Source organism: Centrocercus urophasianus, unplaced genomic scaffold, assembly GCF_019232065.1.
Source record: "Centrocercus urophasianus isolate 14NV4802_14NV808 unplaced genomic scaffold, USGS_Curo_1.0 seq_40, whole genome shotgun sequence".
NCBI lineage: Eukaryota > Metazoa > Chordata > Aves > Galliformes > Phasianidae > Centrocercus > Centrocercus urophasianus.
The window spans coordinates 3,757,757-3,779,962 of record NW_024884978.1 but is presented as its reverse complement, the minus strand read 5'-3'; the positions used below and the strand labels follow the sequence as shown (position 1 = coordinate 3,779,962).

General features: G+C 42.4%; 1 protein-coding gene across 3 annotated transcripts; it reads left to right on the top strand.

The window, feature by feature from the left end:
- Positions 1–226: 226 nt before the first annotated feature.
- TOM1L1 (target of myb1 like 1 membrane trafficking protein) lies at positions 227–21,878 on the top strand. 3 transcript variants are annotated; one of them, XM_042832972.1, is made up of 15 exons: positions 227–333; positions 412–496; positions 2,372–2,450; positions 7,742–7,891; positions 8,313–8,432; positions 10,186–10,287; positions 10,952–11,068; positions 14,214–14,347; positions 16,032–16,092; positions 17,423–17,543; positions 18,131–18,227; positions 18,723–18,783; positions 19,058–19,145; positions 19,418–19,490; positions 20,802–21,878. In XM_042832972.1, exons 1-15 carry the CDS (start codon positions 276–278, stop codon positions 20,866–20,868), a joined length of 1,413 nt encoding a protein of 470 aa, XP_042688906.1. In that variant the 5' UTR covers positions 227–275; the 3' UTR covers positions 20,869–21,878. The 3 variants fall into 3 exon arrangements, with proteins under 3 accessions (XP_042688906.1, XP_042688905.1, XP_042688908.1); XM_042832971.1 differs by having other exon boundaries at positions 10,183–10,287; XM_042832974.1 differs by lacking the exons at positions 227–333; positions 412–496 and adding an exon at positions 2,006–2,076 and having other exon boundaries at positions 10,183–10,287.
- Positions 21,879–22,206: the final 328 nt, after the last annotated feature.

Sequence of the window (22,206 nt, the reverse complement as noted above, 5' to 3'; positions counted from 1 at the left end):
GCTCCGCGCCGCTCGATGCCTCGTACGAGGTGGCCGAGGAGCCCTGCGGCGGCGGGCGGGTTTCGCTCCGCAGCCAGACACGCAGCTCCCCGGGCCGGAGCGGCGCTGAGGCTCTGCCCCGCGGGGCGGTGCCGCCCGGCCCGGCCCGGCCCGCACGTGATCGCGGCCGCCCCGCTGCCGTACCTGCGGGCGGCTCCGCCCCGGCCCGGGAAGGGAAGGAGCGCCCGGCGGGACGGGGCCGCTCGGGAGGGGGCTGCCCCGGGGAGGCGGCGGCCATGGCCTTCGGGAAGGCGCCCAAAGACCCGTTCGGCACCGCCGTGGGGAGCCTGGTGGGTGAGTAGGGGACGGGGGCAGCGGGGATCCCGGGCCGGTCGAGTGCCGCCGGTGACCGCGGTGCCCCTGGCTTTACAGACCGGGCGACGTTCGGATCGCTGCAGACGGAGGAGTGGGGGCAGTTCATGCACATCTGCGACGTGATCAACGCCACAGAGGAGGGGTGAGCGGGGCCGGGGCTACGCGTGTATGTGTTGTATGTGTGTGTGCACACGTGTGTACGGGCAGCTGAACGGCAGCCCGGCTCCTCGGGAGTTGTTTTGCCCGTCTGCCGGGGCTGTGGCTCAGAGCTGTTGGCGAGAGGTGGCAGCGCGGGTTCCGTCCGCGTTTCATGCAGCCCGTGCTGTTCGTCGGGCAGAACGGCCCCATGCCCTGCAGAGCCCCGGCTAGGAGAAGTCCTCTGGCCGCTCAGGTGTTAAAGCACAGCTGCGGATGGAACCCGAGGCCACCCGGCTCCAGCAGCAGCGTTTAGCGGTGTGGGCAGGGGGAGGTGAGCTCTGTATGGGACCTGCTGACACACACGTTGCTGGCACACACGTGTCTAGCACTCGCAGGCAGTGGGCAGTGGCACGCTATAACGCTGCTGGAGAGCTTTCTTCAGAAAAAAAAGGTATCCGTATCTTCTTTTATAGCAAGTTTTCCCTCCTTTCATTTTTCCCAATGTCATCTCTCACCTGTGACTGAGAGCTTGGGGGCTCAGCAGTAACTCCTTCCCAGTCCCTGCCATGAGCCACAGCACGTTCTGACCATCTGTGGTAGTTTTATGTGAAGTTTCTATGCAACAGAGCTTTTTTTTAATGAACTACTTCCTCTTGTGTACAGCTTATGCTTACAGAGCAGCTCCTTAAAGCTTCCTCCTAGGCAACTGCTGCTAGTCCCAGTCTGTAACAGGATATTAGGAACAGAGGAACTGCTGTATCTAATTAGGCAAATTGTTATTTTAATGTAATACCCAACTCCTGAGCAGGGCATTTCCAGATGCTTCAGACAGAAGCAGCGGTGGGGTAGCAGCGTCGCTTTGCAGGGGGAGGTTTTCCTCTCCCCTCCCATCCATCACTGACTCTGTGTTCTGCTGGTCTAATTGCGGGTGGCCATAGGATCGAAGCAAAAATACAGAAGTTGCTGCTTTTTTTACATAAGGTACAGCAGACCTTTCAAACTGAGGAAAAAAAAGAAGTGGCAGTGGTAAATGCCCATTTAAGTTAATCAACTTGGTAATGTTTTCAGCAAAGATTTCTGTAATTGACAGGTTCAGTTTATGGTTCCATCTTAGATTCCACAGAGATCCTAAAGAGACTTGAGGACATCTTGTTTTTGTCGATGATGAGCACTGAGCTGGCCCTAATAGCTGTAATTTCTGGGTACACTATACATAGCCCGTATTAATCAGTCAGAATTGTTTCCCACATGTGATAAACTTTGATACTGTCTTCCACCCTTTTCCTCCTACAGAGATATTTAGCAGATATGGGGTGTATATATAGAAATGAGAAAGATTGTAGTGGAAGTGCCACTCTCTTGGGTGGAATGCGTTGTCTGTCTGTACCTGATAATTACTCAGATTAGTTAAAAGCATCCAGCAATTAAAAGATTGGGGGTTAGCCAAGACACCCCTACTTCTTGCAGCACTCCCAGGAGAATATCTTTTGATCACATCATATTTGAAAAATAGGTGCGAGTCAAGTCTTGGTACATTTGGCATTTCCTATTCCCTTTCATAGCAACGGATGTTGTCCACACTAGGTGAGTAAATCCACAGTATGACAGTGAAGTAATACAGTTTGGAAGGAGGCCCTGCGAAGAATCACTTCATTTCTCTGCACAAATCTCAGCAGCAATGCTCCCGATTGGCTGCTTTGTTTATCTCGCTCATTGCTGAAGAAATTTTACCAAAATCTGTGGGGAAATGACTCTGTTTGTAAGTGGGTGTAAATACAGGGATGCCCCAATCTCAGGCCGGTATTTTGGGATTTTGGATGTAGTTATGAAGTGGAAAAACAGTTTCTCTGGTACTTTTCTATTTGATGTCTTGTCACAGGCCTAAGGATGCAGTCAAAGCGTTAAAGAAGAAGCTTTCAAAAAACTGTAACCATAAGGAGATCAGGCTCACCCTGTCTGTAAGTACAGCTCTGGTTATGATAATTGGACGCTAAGACAGAAAACATTTCAAATGATAAGATGACATGCAAATTGGCACTGATATGACTCTCCAGGGCGTTTTCTGTCTTTGTTGCTTGTGTGAATAGCTCTGCCAGTGTAGATCTGATGGTCCACTGGTGTTCGTTCTTCCTAAATGTACTGCTGCTTTGTATTTTGTTTAAGCCTGCAGCTGGTAAAAGCAGTTTGGTTCTTCTTTACTCCAGCAACTGTGGCTCTGTGAGCACCCCACCTGTCTGTGAAAGGCACAGAGCTGAGGACATGCCATAAAAGCTGTCTGGCCTTTCTGTTACCTCGTGGTGACCTTGGTTAGACTGAGTGCTTGAGGTCACATTCTAAAATGTGTGTTACCTGTTTTGTAAATAAACAAGATTTGAATGAAGGGTTAACAGTGGTGAATTAAGTGATGCAGAAAGGCAGAGGATAAGCCTTGCAGGATTCAAATGTTGTGACTAAAGGTTGGGGTGACCGGGAGTGTCCTCACTGCAGATTACCTGGCCTTCAGAACGTGACACTGCTTTTGAGCTCTCCCAGATTTTGGGGAAGAGTTATGATTTCAGTCGGTTTAAGATTTACAGCAGCATGCTGATGTTCTCCAGTGCGCTGGTAAGGCGAGCAGTAGCAAGAAGTTCCTGATGCTGTCATAAATCCAGAGGTCCCAACCTGAGTTTCTCTTGGCTGACAGCAGTGCAGCTGCAGGAGGAAGCAGTTTGTGTTATAAGCTGCTGCAGAGCTGCATTTGACAATTTACTTTTTTAAGGGTGTAGAGAGGTTTGTCTGCATTGCACTCTGAGTACTGTTAATCACAGGTTTGCTATTTGTTGTGCAAAATCATTATCTATATCAATATATGAGAGGTGATTAAGAAAGATAGGTGATTGATAGTGTTGAATTGTAGGTCAGTTAGCAATTGCTTAAATGTCACTTGACAAGTTTGAGAGGCAGATAAATGTGCTGAACATACCATTGTATACCTTCAGCTCATTCCACTTCCGCACTGCTTTCTCAGTTTCCTCCTCCACTGTCTCATGAGTCACCTTTTTGTGTGTTCCATGTGTTTGCATAACAGAAACACTTGGTTTCCACTGTAGCTGCAATCCCTATATCAGATCTTCTTGCTTTCTTCTGCAGTCCTTGTGCACCCCAGCTCTCCAATGCAGTCAGCTGGAGTTTGCAGGGCCCAGTACTTACATTTGAGTCCTTATCAGGATGTTTACCCTGCAGACATGCTCAAGGAGCTCTTATTTCAGCTGTGTCCAAGGAAGAGCTTTATCATGTTTACTTGGAAGCTTATTCTGTTTTGCTTGCAGGTGGAATGCATACCAGGTTTCAGTGGTACTTCTTGTTCATCGCTTTCTCACAGCCTCTTTGCAGTTCCAGTCTCCTTCTCCACTCACATTTAGCTCTCTTCCTACCTTTGTTCCTATGTAAGACTTTCTGTCCTCACTTCTTCCTCTGTTCCAGGCTCCCTTTTTCCCCTTTTCTGCCCTCACTGCTATCAGTTGTGTGTGAAACCTTCCCTTTGACTTCACTGCTAACCATGGATGACTTTTAACTCCTTTGATCCCAAGCTGGTTCTTCTATGGGCCATTCCATTTTATGTTCTTGATTGTAATAATGACATTGTTCCTGTTTCTCGTTTTGAGATACTTGGATTGGATCAGTAAGTCATTGCAAATGGAAAGCAAGCCATTTTCACTTCCTAATAAACAAATCAGCAGAGGCCCCACCCTCAACCATTACCTTTTAAAAATTCCTTGATTTCTCCCAGATTTCAACAAAAACAAGAGCTCTTTCTTTTGACAAGCTGTACTTATTGCCTGCCTTTCTTGCAGTAGATGCTGTCTTCCTGCTTTTGGGACTCTACATCTAATTCTCTCTCCAGCCTGTGTTTCTCGTAGCTCTATCTGGATGTGGCTCTCGGCAGCCTGGTCTGGTGGTTGGTGACCCTGCCCATAGCAGGGGAGTTGAAACCAGGTGATCTTTCAGATCCTTTTCAAACCAGGCCATTCTGTGATCCTAAGAAGGCAGCAAAGTCTTGAAACCACTTTTCCTTTGGAATGTACTTTGATCCACATTTGTTTACTCAACCTTGAAATTCTGGAATCGTCGTCTTAATAAAGCTACTTCTAAAGCAGATCCTTCCCAGGGAATGCAGGCAGACTGAAACATGCAAGTCTGTGTCTGAAGTAACACCACTGCATGGTGGCGCAGCCCCAGTACTGTCATCGAGACATGTTAAATCTCAGTAGTGTTGTCTTCCTCCTCTATCTTAAACATGTGTTTATTTGCTTGCAGGAGGAAGGGTGAGTGCCAGCTGTGTAGTGTGTTGGCTGTGGCCTAACTGCTTGTACTCTGATCTAGAGAAGTTACCTGGTGCTTGTGAAGTCACATGGATCAAGGTGTGTGCGTGCCAGGCCTTGAAGCTGCTTCTTGCTCTCCCTGATAAAGCCGAGAGATCAGGCTTGGCAGTGCTGATTGCTCAACCTCAGAACGAGGATTGGAACTTTTAGGCAGGAATCCAGCAGAGTCTGCGTGTGTTATCTGGCTCATTAATAAGCTTTGGTTGTGTAAAATGTGTTTACGTAGTGAATGCTGAGGCACCTGTTCGGTGTCTCTGCAGTGCCCCAGTTCTGAATCTTGTGAGACCTTAGGAACTGAACAGCATATGGGGAAGTAGTTTATTAAGTGTGTTCCTCTGTACACCTGTGTTAACACACAACGCATGCTTTTAGGAATAAAAGATCTTGGTAACATCTGTATGGCTGCTACATTGTGAGTAGTGAATGGCAGCTAAGAAGCAGCCTGTGCCAGTTTCTTCAAGCGTCTTGGCTTTCAGAAACTCTATTTGGTAGGACAGCAGTATGAGTTTAGTGGATTATAAGCCTGGGCAGGGATTGATGACTTGTTCTCTTTCAGTTAGAAATATTAGAATGTAGACTGTTTGTCTGTGTTTTCTTGCATTCACATTAAATTTGAAGGTACCTGTTGCAAACTTAATGCGTTCACTGTTGCTTTATGGACCTCATATGTGGCTGCCTGAGATGAGCAGTTAGTCCTGCAGAACTCTGAGCAAGGTCACTGTTGATAAGGAATGTAGTTGGCTTTTCTGTTGTTATCCCCAGTAGCTTCTTGCCTGTTCATTTCTGCCTTTTATTTCTTAGGCTTGCCTTCATGTCTGCTCAGGTGCCTTCTGTCGCCTCAGCTTTGTGTTGGTGCTCTGTGAACCCTAGGGCTGTGCTTGTGCAGATCTCCCCCCTTCCCACTCAGTGCAAATCTCTTCTCAATGGTTGCCCACTATCAGCTTGCCTGGAACACAGCAGTGTTGTCCGTTCCTACAGTCCTCAAATGCTGCCCCTCATTGAGAGAAGGGTTAATGGGTTGATTCACGTTAATTTACCAGTTCTGTTATTAGAAAATGTGTATGCTGAGATTCCATTGTGCTGTATGCTGCAGCACTTGGCTGGGCTGACTTGGGTCCATTTGCTCCAATGGATCTCAGGAAAGTGAAGTCCTGCTTACAGTGATAAATAACCATATTGACATTGTAAGTAAAGGTGCTATTAGTACAGAAGTGCCTTGTTCATGAATGGGCTGGTTAAAAATAAAGTCAAATTCTTGTTTTGTTATGTTTCGTTTTTTTCACCAGCTTGGTTTCATGAGAAGTAAGTGGGCTGAACTGGCCTAATTTAATGGAGGGTCTTCTCCATTAGCTTCAGTACTTTCAGAGGGTAAACACTCAGTCCCGTATGCAAAAAATTAATGATAGAGAGTAGCATACCAAATTTCTCGTGTTCTGGGTTGGGAATGTTTTACACCAGCCATCTTTGAAGTACTGTACAGGCAGATGAGTTGGCTTATTAGCATATGTTTCATGTGCTCATGAGAAATAATGATTCCAGCCAAGATTTTTGGTAATTATCTTTGTTTTTTGCGCAGCAGTTTGCCAGTGTCTCTTTGTTCTGCTCTCTTTATTTCAGCAGTGCATTTTCTTCTGGTCTTAGCCACTTCTCCCTGAAATTCCTGATAGTGCTGGGAGAAAAATCCCCAGGTCCTGGGGCTGGAAAACTAGTTTCTAAAATGACTCCAACAGAGCCAAACACAGTCTGCTCTGGGTAGGAGAGTGTACTTGCATATTTTGATCACAGTTACAGTAGCAGCCTTAAATTTGTTGTATCCTTTTGTGACTGGGTTCTGCCTGATGCATGATTCTGGGGAAGTTTTATGACTCTAAAGCCACAGAATTTTGCAAACTTTCATGAATTCTGCCCTTTGCTTTCACCTTTCTGTCCTCGCTCTCAAATCAAGAGAGAAAAGACAAGGTTGAAGAGTGAAAAGTGCAAGTGAGTGTTCTTTCTGTGTGTGGAGCATCGTAGTACCTTAGTTGATCTCCAGTTTTGTGCCAGGCAAGATGAGTTCTGATTGTGATCAGCCCCAGCTCCCTAACAAAACCTGTACTGGCCTGATTCCAGATGGTTAGGATGTACTGATAGCTGTTGATATCTCTTCTGCAAAAAGGGAATTGCAGCCAGCCGTCTCCAGGTGCATGAAGGAGAGGTGTAACGTCACGATGACACGTGCTGTGTTTGATAGGGCTGATGTGCTGCTTGCAGAGATCCCATTCTGAGCGTTCCAGGCAGTTTTGAAAGTAGACAGCTGTAGTGGAGATGAATCTGACAACTGGAACAATTCACCTGCTCTGTTTCAAATCAGTGTGACCTTTAAAACACGCGGAGAAATTGTGCTCTGAGTTGTTGAATTTGTTCTTTTCTATTTTTTCATTAGTCTCTCACATTAGAGGGCAGATTAGAAGAGAGGCACTTAGTAAGCTTGTTTTCTTCATCTGCAGAGCTCTTCAGAATCTGTCAGACCAGGGGACCTGTTTGCTAGGCATTAAATTAATCGTCTTATACAAGTCATTTCTTTCAGGCTACGGACAGATTTCACACCGTTAAGGTATGACGTGTTCAGTAACTGCTGTGACAAGGAAACAAGCTTGGCTGGGCTTCGCTGTCAAAAATAGTTTAATTCTGGGTAACCCATCTCATTTTGTACGTGCATAGCAGTAGAAGTGCACATGCTGAACTTTTGTTTCCCTGCAGTAACCTCCTCAGACAGCACTGTGAGACTACTGGCAATAATTTGTTCAGATCCATTAGTACTCTTTCCCTGCAACACCTTGGCATAAACTAAGGAAGTAAAGGTTTTCTTTTCCTTACATCTACGTAACAGAAGCTTCTTGTGGTTGCAGCTGCTAGACATGTGTATGCAGAACTGTGGTCCAAGGTTCCAGTCATTAGTTGTGAAGAAGGACTTCTGCAAGGACAAGCTGGTGAAACTGCTGAACCCCAGATACAACCTGCCCATTGAATTGCAGGAGAAAATCCTGACCTTCATCATGGTGAGCCCAGAGCAAACACTGGCTGTTTGTCTCTCTGCTTTATATGCATCTCATTTCTCTCCTGCAGTGTACTCATGGAAACCTTTTTCGTGGGCTTTATTCTTCTGCTTCGTGCAGGGGTAGCGCAGAGTGGAAGACAAGAAGACAGAACTAGAAAGAGTCCTGGAAAACTGTCAGCCTCTGCCTTTTATATTCCTCTCCCAGTCTGTGTATTTGCTCCCCTCTGTGGTGATAAGCAGGGTGAGAGGGAACTTGAGAGTTTTGCAGTCTTTCTCGTGTTTTAAACTGGAGCTAGCTGGAGCAGATAGAGGCTGAAAACGTGCTGTTCACATGGAGAAAATGCCTTTAGGATTTTATGTTTTAGAAAAGTTTGTCTGCCCCAACTGACTGTCCATTTCTGTGACTGTTATTTCAAAACCAGATATGGGCTCGAGGGTTCCAAGGAATGGTGGATGTGACCGAAGTAAAAGAAGTTTATCTGGAACTGCTGAAGAAAGGAGTGGAGTTTCCATCTTCTGCTACCAGCAAAGAAAGGTCTAAGGTGGGGATATGCAGGGATGCCTCATTAATCCACTGTAAATCAGAAGCAGGATGTGTTAATTGTATGAGCTCTGTAGACACAGAAGGTGTGTACGTTATTGTTTTGTTTTCTAAATGCTCCAGGGCAGAGTATGACCAATCTACTTAAGCATGTGAGCAGAAATCAGTTTCAATTACAGCAGCTAAGATAACAACAAAGAAACCTGTCCTATATAATAGTGTCTTTTATTTAAAACCACGGAATAGTAGATCTGTTCTTAAAGAGGAAGTTTCTGTCTCTTGAGACTTCCAGAGCATTTGAAAAATCTGAGCAACCAGTTTGCCTCAAAATGAATGAGAGATGAATGCTTGAAACTTGTCAGCTTTTGGAAGCCTTAACTAAAATGAGTAAGATTTGCCTGAAAACATGCCATTCAGAATTCGAGCATTCAAAGAATTATAGAATGGTATGGGTTGGAAAGGGACCTTAAGCATCAGTTCCATCCCCTTGCCATTGGTAGGGACACCTCCCACCACACCAGGTTGCTCAAGATCTCATCCAGACTGACTGTGAACACTTCCAGGGAGGAGACATCCACAGCCTTTCTAGGCAGGCTGGTTCATGCCTCACCACACTCAGAGTAAATAGTTTCTTTAGATTATTTAGAAGGCTGCAATAACATCTCCCTGGAACAGTGTCTGTTTTTAATTTTAATCTGAGAGAGGTACAGATCTCCAAGAGAGGTCTGTTGCCTGTATCTCTCCATAGCTGTTTGCATAACTTACATTCAATAATGTTTGACCCTGTAGCTAATTTCTACCTTTGTGTTTAGGCATATGTATGTTAAATATCATTGTGTAGCATCTGGGATACATTAAATATAAATATGGCTTGAGCATGGGATATTGGCTGAAAATACAGTACGTGCTATCCATGCTTTCCAGCAGTTATTTCCAGAATTTTTCTGTTAGAAAAGTTTTCACGAGACTTGGGATATGTGAAAGCTGTTCACCTTTGGGTGCAACCTTGCAATTACAGAGTTAGATGACTGTAATCAGTGTAGACAGGAAGGATATCGTTATACTGAGTTTGATTCAACGACTGAATAGCAAAGAGTGCAAAAACTCATGTATTTAAGGCTGTTTAAACAAGCTGTATCTTGAACAATTGAAAGAGAGTGCTTTTGCTAGACAACAATTTTTTCCTTACCAGTTGCAATAAGAGACAGTTCTGTCCACCGCATATTTCAGTCCATTAAATTCTGTTGCAAACCTGTCAATCTTAGCTGCAGCAGACCTGGATACAATCTATAGCTCAGTCTCTGTGAGATTAAGCATGTGATGTATACAGTCTTGTGCAGGGTTGCCTTCTGCTGCAGTCAGTTCAGTTGTAACACAAGTGCAACCCCCCAGCCTGTCACTCTTTCCATGTGTGAATGCATTCTAAACCGCCCGTGGTTGTAGAACTGTGGTAGCACTTAAGGTAGGACTCACTGTCAGATGGCTTCAGGGGTCAAGGACAGACAGCTTGTTCTCAGCCATTCCTGCTTTGTCTGTAGTGGAATTTACTAAGCAAACTAATTGAAAAACATTCTCAAATTCCAACCTGCTACAAACTAGCTATTACTCTCATTCATACAAATAGAGCTTGCTCAGCATTGGTTATTTGAAAGCTAATGCCTGGTTCTCATTCCAGATTCTCATCTTCTTCTCATCTGGAAGTCGGTTTCAATTCCTCTGTTAAATGCAAGCTCTGCTCTTTTGTCTTCTAGCAGTCCCCATCTTCTGCAAAGTCATCACCATCTTCTGCTAATCCCCCAAAACGTTCTTTGTTGCCTCTTCCCACGGGCCCAACGTTACTGTTGATACCTGAACAGGTACAGTACCACAGGCTTGGAGGGGAGGGGCATTCCACCTGAAACATGCTAGGAACATGCAATTTCAGCATTGCAGGTCGTAGATGGAACCATCATCTCAAGAAGCATAGTTCATTATTCATGGTTCTAGATTTGTTCACCTAAAGATGTTTCGTATGGTGATTTGCCAAAACAAAGCATGCAGAAATCACTTGGGTAAATGCCAGGCTGTACCCAGCCAGGGAGTGGAATAGTTCGCTTGAGCTAAGAATTTCTGCTGATCTCTTAGGAGCAAGTTATGCATGTTGATAAAAGATACTTCAGAGATGAGTGAGGAAGCCAAACTTAGTTTTGGACAAGACTCATGTGAAGAAATTGTACTTAAAAGCAGAAAGGAAGGGACAGTTTGCTTCTGATCCCACTTGGCCTGCAGTTAACTAAAAAGTCTTCTCAGTATTTAGAGAAGCACTACATGTATAGGAAACCACTAGTACTTTTGGGCTTAGGTCTTAGTGTGATTGGATGTATAAAAACTGAGCTAATTTCCATAGAATGTCAGTGGAGTAAAATAATGCTAATTAGACCCATGTTATGCCTAATGGGGAAGAAAGTACGTATTAGAGGTAAGAATTACTTTGCTCTCTCTGTTCACCTGCACAATATTCTGTCCTGTTGAAATGAACAGATTGGGAAACTGTACAGTGAACTGGATATGGCGAAAATGAATGTGAGAGTCATGTCATCAATATTGAAAGAAAATGTTCCTGGCTCTGAAAATCCAGATGATATGAATCTTTTACAGGTATGAGGTAATTCATTGATGGGGTTGTTAATTTGAACACAACTGGTTTTAGATCTGTTGTATCCTTTCTTGTAACATCGGAATTTAGATGGCAAAATCAAACCAACATCAAGTTTCTGCCTCTGATTTTGCTCAGTTCCTCTAGTCTCTTTACCTTCCCTGACATCTAGATAGTCATGAAAGGACAATGCAGCTTGCAAGGTAAATTTAAGCTGTAGGGACTTCCAAGGGCAAAGGAATTTCATAATGGAGCATTCTCTGTTAAGCATGTTCTGTCAAACAGCCCTGAGAAACATTCCAGGTGAGCGCAGTTGCCTGCTGGGAAAACAAGTGATGACACAATATCTCATATCCGTCCTGGAGTTTTCAGAGCTCTCTTTATTATTGCCAATACCTTAAAGGCAAACTGAAGGACAGTGAAGAAAATGAGGCTTTGGGTTTCTGTACATGACCTCAAAGCCCAGAAGCTTGCTGCACGTTAGATGGAGCCACGTGCTCTTGAAGTGTAGCCTGAAATAGTGTCTTGCAATAGTCAAGTTTAGGTTTGATAGTGAAGATGCATACGATCTACTTGCTCATACTTTTTCTGTTTCAGAAATTTGAAATGTAGCGTTGTTGAGCATTTCAACAGCTTTTTATGTTAAATGGACATCTTGATGTTTCATGTTTTCTGGAAGAAATAAAGAAGTTTATCATGTCCTTCTTTTTCTAAACTTACCTCCAAAATTCTGTGACAAGGAAACAGTTTTGGTAATTTGTCAACATGAATGCACTGAAGAACTGATATAATTTTTGCAAGACTTTGGTGTGGAGAATTCTTCCTTTGCAGGGAATTTTTCTGGGTACTGTTTGTTTGCCTTCAGGGTTACACTGCTCAGTTGCATCCTTTTTTTGTGTTGGTTCTCAGCTGAAGGCTGAGATTTAGGAAGATAGCACTAGTTGACCACTGTGTCTCACCTTTAATGACCACCATTGACCATCAGCACTGCTGGTGGGTGGGAACCAGATAGGAGACAGAATCAATCGCTGGGTTTCTGCTCCCCAGGAAATTCCTGGCACCTCCACTGCTGTCTCTGGCAGAGATCTGTAGAGCCGCAGGTCCAAGGAGGAAGGGCCAGTGAGCCAGGGATATTTCAGCTGTGAAACAGGAAGGGTGCCTTTCATTTCCTGGCTCCTACAGAGCAGCCCTTCTGCATGCAGGCGCACACACTGGGTTGTCCACAGTAAACCAGTGGATTCTTATTGACACTCCCAGTAATAAAATTGTTGGCAAAAGTTTGAGGACAGGGTGTGGAGTTCCCATTTGTGGGGGAGTGACTAAAAACTCATTCCTTCTATGTTAATTTCATTGTTGTTCTTTTCCTCCATGCACTGAGTGGTACAGAACACCAAGCATGGCCAGCCTGTTTCTTTAACCATGTTTAACATGCATGTTTGCTTGTGGCTTTACCTGGATTTCTTGTGTTAGGCTTTTGTTGCTGGAGAACAAAGTCCTTTGTTACAAGAGCTCTTTGTTTAGGCTTTGAGTGAGTGGGAGAGATGAGTATCAGCCCTTCTGATTATCCAGGGTCTCTGAGTAAAAACCTTTAAGGGGGTAAACTTCATCAGTGCAACGTATTTTTGGTTCTGCAGTTTGGTGAATGACTGCTTCCAGCCTTTCCCCACCCTGTTCTGGACTAAGGATAGCAAATCTCACATGAAACATTGTGCTTGCCAGTAACAGTTTTTGAAGAATACCAGAAGCCCATTATAAGCTGAAAGAGCCACAAATGTTTGTACTGGGCAGTGAACAGGCATGTCTGATGGATGTGCAGGAATTAAGGCCCACATTGCCAGGTGGGGAACATTGGCACGAGTTCATTGGGATCACCGATGGCTTTATATGAGCTGGTAGTGCATTGCTGTAAATTCCAGTGTTCAAAATGCTGGACTTCATGGTGAGTCAGAATAAAACGTTTAAGTTCTTCCTCAAAATGAGCATCACGATTTACTGCTTCGTGATTTATTCAGTTTTACAAAGAAAATTGCCTGTAAAATGGATTCATAAGAAATAGACATTTTTGAGGTGTGGACAAGGTTATAAGATGTGGAGCTGAAGAGGTTTAAAATTTAATTGTATTCATTGAGCTGCATACATTTTTGTGTGTTCTATCCTGGATGGGTGAAGATACAATAGTGAGCAATAAAGTAATGTGTATGCAGATTTGGCAGAGGGGTGGAACATTTCTTCTTACATAATAAATTAAAGAATTAAACAAAGCTTATGTTTCTTGAGAAAAACAAGAACACTTTGAAAATAATACCAGAGCCCTTTCTGAATAGCAGTGTGCAAACAGTATTTTGCCCTCCCTTTTTTTTTTTTTTTTTTTTTTTTACCTTAAGCAGAGCCAGCCAGCATTCGCAAAAATACACTGTGGGAAAAGAATCTTGGCTGAGATGAAGCTTCTGATGCTAAAGAATGTGTTTCTTTGAACAGGCAAAACCTGCAGGGGAGAGAAATGTAAATAAACTAACCACCATTTTAGCTGGCAGTAATGCAACGTTCTGCTGAGAAAGATCTCATAAATATCACACCGGATGGTAATGCTAGGTTTGTGCCAATGCATGAGAAAGTGCATGGGTGAGGAGCATCCAGACTTCCCCACTGAGAGGAGGACTTAGGGCTACACAGTGATGTCACAGAGCACTTTATCCTTTAGACTACCATTGTCTTTCCTTCTAGCAGATGTTGAACCTGGATCACATTCATTACATTCATGTGAAGTATCCTACTGAGTTTAATCAGCTTCAATCAGGCTCAAATCAAATTTACTCTGCATCACCCAGAGGAGTCTTCATTATTCTCTAATTTGTAATTTAGACTTTAGAGACAGCTGTATCCTCAGAAATGAAGGTAGGTCATGGGTAGGGGCTGGTAGGGGTAGGAGTGCTGGTTTGATGATAGGAGTTGTCAGCATGGCCTTGCAGAGATCAAAGACATGAAAATCACACTATTTGCAATGCTTGGTATGTGTGTGGTTTGTGTAAATGAAGGGACGTGAGCTGCGAGCCTCCTGTGCTCAACTGTCTTATCATTCTTCTCCAAAACTGAAATTAGGAGAACACGGTTGTGATTTCAGATTTTTTCTTCCCCTTCTTTGGGTAGAAGCTGTACAAGACGTGTCGGATGATGCAGGAACGGATCATGGAGCTGTTGGTGACAGTGGAGAATGAAGATGTGATAATAGAGTTAATACAAGTAAATGAAGATCTGAATAATGTTCTCCTGGGACACGAAAGGTAAGCGGTCCGAACTGGATAAGCACACCTGGTGGCTACAGTCTGTGGGACTAGTGCTGAATCTTTCCAAGGAGGCGGATTTTTCCATACATCCAGAAAGAGGTGTGATAACAACAGGAGCAGATAATCTGTTTGCCTTCCCCTGGGCACATCAGAAGCAGTCGGTAATGGTAGTTATAAGACCATCAGAATGTGGTAAAACAAGCTGACAGCATAGGCAGGAAGTGAGATGGAGGCACACAAAAATCATTTTGGAATTTGGTGTTCCTTTCTTGTCAAGCATGGTGGATTTGCCATCAGTCTGCTACAAATCTTTCGGGTCTGGTGATGGTCACTGCATTTATATATATACAATTCCAGGAAGGAATATTCACTGTCCTTTCTGAACAACTTTGACAGCCTTAACTGCAGAAATTGGCCATGGAATAGCGTTCTGCTTTATTGCATGCTGAAGAGAGTCGCTTGCTTTTCTCAACTGAATCGAAACAAGCTGTTCTACCTGCCTTACAGCAGGAAATGTTTCTTCACACATGGAAGCACTGCAGTGCTTGTATTGACATCTCATGTGTTTGCCTGTTATGGCAGCAGCAGCTTGATGAGGTGCTGGCAAAAATGAAATGAAACATAAATTCAGAATTCCACCATTTTCTTCCAAAATACCATGGTGAACATACTCGTGGAGAATATTCTTGTTCAATGGGAGCGAGCCTTCCATGTTCAGCAGTTTGCATCCTCCTAAATGATCCTGTGAAATCCACTTTAGTCAGAGGTGGGCTTAGATGTTTATTAAGGCTGATGAGTGCTGGCAATGCCACGAGCCTCATGAGTTGTGAATAGCAGCTTGTGGGCATGATTTAAAAAATTCCTTGTGGAGGACTCACCAGGTGATTGAAGGAGCAATTAATAGGCCATTGTGAAATGGGCAGAAGGCTGTGCCTCTCAGCACTGTGATGTTGTGGCTTACTGTAACGAGTCTTCCTGAGTGCAGGTGCCTTTGCACATGGCAGTTGATTAAGTATTAAGATTTATTTGATTAATGCTTGTTACAGGTTTGTTCTTTGGAACTCCCTCTGAAAATGAGATGTGTAAAAGACAAACTTATTTTAACCAGCTGCATCTGTTCCATGCTGTGTGCATTGTTTGAAGACAAGTCATGCTGCATTCTCTGTTTCTGATTATTTGTGTAGAGTCTAAATGAAATCAGGAGCAGTCACCGTTGTGAAGCACGCTGGCCTCGTGTATGTAATGATGACTCCCTCTAGTGGCCCTGGCAACTCTGTTCTTAATGTATTTTGGACAAATGCTTGTTCCGCTGTTGGAAAGGTTTTGTTCTCCTGCCCCTCTTTGCATTTATGTCATCCTTATGGGCCTCACCAGCATGGTGGGCCTGAACATCAAGTGCAGTATGTGCCAGTCTCGTATCCGTGCCAGTTCAGGCCTTTCCTTCTGTAACAGATTGGCCTTAAGGTGCTGACGTTCATCTAGCTCCTCTGGTCCCACTGTAGCACCATTTTGCCTATCAGTACACAAACATATTTTGCAGGGATTTCTTTTCAAAACCAATTTTTTTTTTCCTCAATTAAAGTGCCTGAAATAATGAGGGCTGCTTTGCTTATAGCTGCCAGATTGTTATGCAGCACAACAGAAATGTCAGAACGAACCTTTAGCTTTGCCATTCCAACAGGTTCTCTCGAAACAGAGTTCGATTTTTGGAGAACCAGAGAATACAGCGTGAACGTGAAGAGGTGAGTAGTGATGGATGAATTGTGAGCTGCAGGACTGCAAGCTTCCCATTTTCTCTTCATTGTGAAAACTGTCTCTTTATTGTATGTTTTGTAATGTTTTGTAATAATGTATTGTGAATTTCATGCAGATTTAACTATATATTTACTGAATATATAGATATTAAATATATATTAACTATATATTTAATAATGTATTGCAGAATTTCATGCAGATTTAACTAAAGCAAAAAACAATGTCAGGTGGAAGCTTGATCAAGGAAAATGAGATTTACTTGAATTTTATTACCTTTATAGCTAAGCACAATTATTTTCCATACGTGAAATGAGAAACTGTAATGTTGCTTTTATTCTCTGTAGACATTTACAGACTAAAATGCGTTACACAATCAGAATTCACTATTACTGAGGTTGGTTTTTTTCTTCTGCAGTCAAAGCCTTTTCTGAGTTCTGAATAATGGATTGTAGCAAATCTGGCTGTCCATTATTGATTGATAATTATGGTTGTTAATTATATTGCGCAAAGTAGTTCTGCACATTTCAGCTTCTCGTAAGCCATAATTGCACAGTCATCCAGGGCTCAGTAGGAAAATGACTGCTTCGTGGAAGCTGAAATACAGCTGATTGTTATTAAAGAAAGGTAGAAGACGATGTTGTTTCCTTTGGAAAATCTGCTGTTGCTGCAGTCTGGTTATGTAGGTAGATGATTTTGCTCCATTGAGGCACTGTAGGATTAAAGGATGGTTTGAATGGTGCACTGTGTGCATTTGTATTTTATCCAGGAATTTCCATGGTAAAATGGATTTATTTTTTTTCTCTCAATCTGGTGTGGCCAAACCCATATCTGATTCAAGTACGTGATTTTGATTAAAAACTTCGGCTACGTTTTTAATTCTCACACTTTGACAGAGAAACAAGGCAAACCTTTCTCCTGTGCTCTGGGAAACGTTGTGATTTTGAAGTTTTCCTGCCAAAATCGAAACTGGAAGAACACCCATTCCCTAAGTACTTATCAAATCAAAATAGCCCCAGTAAGAAATGTATGAGTGTTGAAGGTCAGAGTCTGAGCAAACTCACAGTTACGCTTTGGAACTGAGTCAGCTTGCTGCAATGTGTGTTATCTGGAAATCTTCTCTGGTCCATTAGCTAGCATTTCCACAGCCCCCACCCACTCCATTAAATCTGATATCGCTGACACTTATAGGAGCATTTGGTTAGTGACAAATCTGATTTCAAACATTTACCTTCTGTAAAAATGACAGCTTATGTAAAACTACATGTTCCTTTTTTCCTACTCTCTTCTTAATAGCTTTTTTTCTTTTTGAATGTTAAGCTGTACAGGAAACAGCCATCTGCTCCCTCCAGTGATCTCCTTGACTTCTCTACAGATTCTCCATCTCCTGTGGCTGCAGTGTTGGGGACTGACCCTGCAGCACTTCAGTTTCCAAGTCCTAGTAAGTGATGAATGCATGTTTCCCTGGCGTTCTGATTTCTTAAAACAAACCAACATGAGCGTAGTGGAGCGATCTAGTAGTTTCTTGAAAGAAAGGTGTCCATAAGCTGATAAAACATGATAATTTGGGTGTGCGTGTTAAAAAAAAATAAATAAATACAAGATGGCATAAGGTTCCTTCTAATATTTTTAGAGGGAGAGCAGTGATCTCAGTCTTGCATTTCAATGTGAGCAAAAGAACGTTCTTTATGAAACTGTGATAGCTGCCTGTTCTGTAGGTTGGAAGAAAGAAATTGAGATATTCTTTTATTCTTGATTTCCTGTGTTTTTTCAAGGAGGCATTTGATGTCAACAGCAGTTCACTTTGAGAAGGGCACTTTGCCTTCTCTGACGTCAGACTTCTGTCATAGTGCAAGGAGTGACTAAATCTCCTAACTTCAGTTACAATTTTGTCTTTGTCACAATAAACACAATTGGTTCTGTGTTCTTTATATGCCTTCCAAACAAAACTTCATTGGTCATAGTACAAGTAAGGAACATTTGCTTAATAACGCTTAAATGATCATTAAATATCACTTTGAATTTCAGATTCCATATCTGCACACCCTGAAGATACAAAAAGGCTCCATCCATCCATTTACCCCCAGCTAGATTTAGCAGCTGCTGTGAAAGTTCAGCAGTTCCCGTGAGTAATCTGTCAAGAAATGATAGCAGATAATCAGAACTATGAGTCTGCTGTAACTGACAAGGAATTTTTATGGAAAGCTCTGGAAAAAAGAAGTTATTTAATACTTCTACAGATTAGTCCAGTAGAAAAGTGAAAACTCCGTGTGCTAGGCATTGCTTAACATGCTTAAAATATTTACTAACCCTGAAGCACCTTTTAGTCATAACCATGAACTGATCTCAAGATACTTGAGATATCTGTTGACTTTCTGCTTGAGTCTTGCCTGTGCTGTAGCTAAGGGGAGAAACAGATGAATTGTACAGACCAAGAACAGTTTAAAATAGAAAAAGGAATCCTTGCAGTTTTCCACCTATTACGTAAATGGAGCACTTGCTCATGCTGCTCTCAGTTGTGACTTAAGGTAAAGACAGCACAGCAGATAAGAATAATGCAGTGATCAGAATATTTAGCTGTACTAGTTTCTCAGTTACTTTCAATGTATTACTCTCCTAGATTTGCAACTGAAGCACAAAACAATAGTGTGAGCACCCCAGCTGGACATACGTATAGCAATGTGAGTAGCACTCCTCTTCAGAATTATTGTTCTTCAAGTGTCAAAAAGATTTACCCTGACTGCTGTCCAGATGGGACACAGGGACCTGTTCTGTGTCACAGTCATCATTGAATGCTCTGTATTTTGTGGCCATGCCAACTTAATTGTGTGGGGAAGGGAGATTAATTAGGATTATGAACTTTGGCCTGCCTTCAGAATTTACCTGTTTTAGTCCAAGAGTCTGAAGTCAGCAGTTTCTCACAGATCTGTGCATTGTTTTGCTTGATTCCTTCAGCTGGCAACTCTTTTAAGCCCAGTGCCTCTGAATCCAGTAAATCTACAGGCTGGACATACTACATCATCAAGTGGACCATCGCCACCAGGTAATATTACTGCAGACCACTTAACTTTAATGGAGATTTATTTTCTTGTTAGCACTTAAATGCTTTGTATAATGCCTGTTAAAGACTAGAGCAGCATCAAACACTGACAAAAACTCATATAGTTCATGGTTTTCTCTGCCCATTTTAGTATTTAAAGCAACTAGATACTAGATAATATGCTTGTTTCAGAAAGAAATAAAAAAGTAACATTCATAAAACGTGCTATTAGTTATGTTTAAATCTGGATTTATCTGTCTGTATTTACCCTTCAGCTGCATCGAAGAACAAGTTGCAGACACCTCATTACTACGAGATAATGGAATTTGATCCTTTGGCTCCTACAGAGTAAGTAGCTTTTAAAGTAATTTACAGTTCTCTTAGGTGCCAAAGGCAAAAGGGCTTCTGAGATGGCTTTCTTCTGAGTGAGGAAACAGACCATACTGTTTAGGCAGAGTTAAGTGACCAATTGGATTGGAGCTTTTTTTTTTTTATTATTACTCCTTGCTTAACTGATTAAGGAATAGGCTCCTGTAGTGTGCCCAGTAATCAGCATCTGCAAAAATGGTGAAGTAGTGCTATGTCAAAAACTATCCAATAAAATCCTATTAAGTGATAGGAAAAGGTGAATACAACGCTGTTGGGCTGTAGTGGAGGAAGCCAGTTGATGTTTCAACACAGGTAGTTCTGGAGCAGAGTGACTTGCACATTTAGAGGGCCATGAAAAAGATCAGAGGGCTGGAACACCACTCCTATAGGGGCTGAGGGTTGGGATGGCTTAACCTGGAGAAGAGCTTTGGGGACCCTATATTGTGGCCTTCTAGTACATAAAGGATCTCATACGGAAGGTGGATGAGTTTTTACCAGGTCGTCTTGTCACAGGATGAGGGATAATGGCTGTAAGCAGAATGAGAATAGATTTGGGCTGGACATAAGGAAGAAATTTTTTACACTGAGACGCTGGAACAAGTTGCTCAACCATGGGAAGAGTTTGAATCAGGTTGGACTGGGCTTTGAGCTGCTGATGTAGTGAAAGATGTCACTACCCATGGCAGAGGGTTGGATCAGATTATCATTGAAGGTCCCTTCTAAATTAAACCATACCATGATTCTGTGAAGTAATTCCTGCTCATAACAACCTTATTTTAATGTTTTGCTGAATCTCAAGAAGATCCTGAATTTAAAATATAAGCAACCAGTACAAGCTGGGCCTCTCCGGACAGCCAACTAGGCAGAAAACCAGTATAAACCAACCACGTGGCAGCACTCTCCTTTTAACAGTCAATTGAGAAGATTTGAGTCATCTGCACAAAAGTTACTTTCAAGGAACCATCAAACTGTGAGGTAGAAAGATCTCAACAAAGGTTTCATTTATTTATTGAACTAGCGTAGTAATTGCACATCTCATGGCATGGAGGCCATTTGCATTTTGCAGTCATGTTTATTTGATCAAAAGTGACCATTTCCAGAGAGATCTCAGTCAGCGTACAATCACAGACATCTCAGGATGGGCTCCTTGCTAATGTGGAAAGCTGAGCATCCTGCAGCTTGTACATATTAGATAAACAACATAAACTCCCAGCCAGGACTTAATTGGTGCATTTTGTCTAAATAAAACAGAGCTGTGACATAAGAGTTGCCCTGTTCTTCTTCTGCCAGAGCAATTTATGAAGAAATTGATGCTGCTGTGCTGAAGCCAGAAGCTGAAAAGCATTCAGAATGCTGAAGGTGGAGATCTGAACACAGAAGTTACTCTGGTGCTGCTCCTGGGCTCTGCTTCGTGTAACGTGAACAAAGAGCAATGAGAAGTGGACAAGTACTTGGATCCACACCTTGAGAATTGGTCTTGAATGTTCAACTGTGTATTGTTCCAGGTGACTTACATGATTGCTATTTTTTTAAGTATTGTGGCCTTCAGAATATAATTTTCGAAGTCACCTGTGTATGAGGTAGCACATGACATCAAAACCAAGTAAATTAAAAGCACTCTCACAGCTATAGAAGAAAGCTTTTCTTCCACCTTAATCTGTTCTTTCATACTACATAATCCTATTTCTGTTTTGGCCATGTTGATGTCTGTGAAATTCTCTCCCTATAAATATATATATTTCTTGAAATGTATGACTTATCTAAAATTGAGCCTCTTGATAGATATGAAAGATACACAGTCATCACTTTTTGACATTTATATTCTGAATATGGATTTTGTTTTCTTTGCAAAACCCCACAAATTAATAGGATTTTTGTCTTGGTAAGAAGCTGAGCTGGGACATCCAGTGCTGTCATCTGTGATTAACAGAGCAGAAAAAAGCTGTGTGTTGCCATGTTGTGGTTATTAGTAAATAGTGGAAGGGATCACTATTGTTTCCAGTGTTCCTGCTCTGCAGCTTCTTGTTCTGGTGAAGGAAAAATATCCATCTACAATGCAAATGAGCACTAGTTATCCATTTATTTTAATCAAGTAATTTAAAGCTGCTTTTATCTCTTAATAGTTTAAGTGCCTTGTCTATTTTAATGCTGAATGTAAAATCTGCACTTTACAGATCTAGTTCTCTGAATTTGTAATTGATAAAAAAAATTTGAGAACATGGTTTATGTTTATAGCTGATAAGCTAACTTCATCTTTAAGTACTGCATTTTAAGTGCTCATGGTTATTTGTTTAAGTGACACAAACACTTAAGCCTTAAGGAATTTTTGTAGCATAGAATTCCAAATAAAAACGAATTCTTACTGAATAGTTAAGCCCCATTACTACTTTCTGTAGCTGACGTGCATGTTCTAAATGCAGACAGTATTGGAAGAAGCTGAGTGGATCCGTGGTGTTTCAAGTATCTGGTTCTCAAGGTTGCAGCTGGGTGTAGAACCAGTAGAATCTGTTGGAAGGTGGGGGGGCTTGTAAGCAAAGGTGAAAAGGTAAGCCTCTGCTGTTATTTTTCTTGCATTGTTTAGAGTGATCTGGAAAGCAGCTTAAGACAGTTGAAAATAAGATTTGAGATGGATGACTTTTCCTACAGCCTAGTTATATGCAGACCCTAGCAGGCCAAATCTAAGTTTTAAATAGCC

What these genes read in the sequence shown, in the direction of transcription:
- TOM1L1 (XM_042832971.1), top strand. Translation starts at nt 276, where the DNA reads ATGGCCTTCGGGAAGGCGCCCAAAGACCCGTTCGGCACCGCCGTGGGG. An exon ending in ATCAACGCCACAGAGGAGGG is followed by an intron (nt 497 to 2,371) that starts GTGAGCGGGGCC and finishes GTCTTGTCACAG; the next exon opens with GCCTAAGGATGCAGTCAAAG. An exon ending in CTGGACATACGTATAGCAAT is followed by an intron (nt 18,784 to 19,057) that starts GTGAGTAGCACT and finishes TGATTCCTTCAG; the next exon opens with CTGGCAACTCTTTTAAGCCC.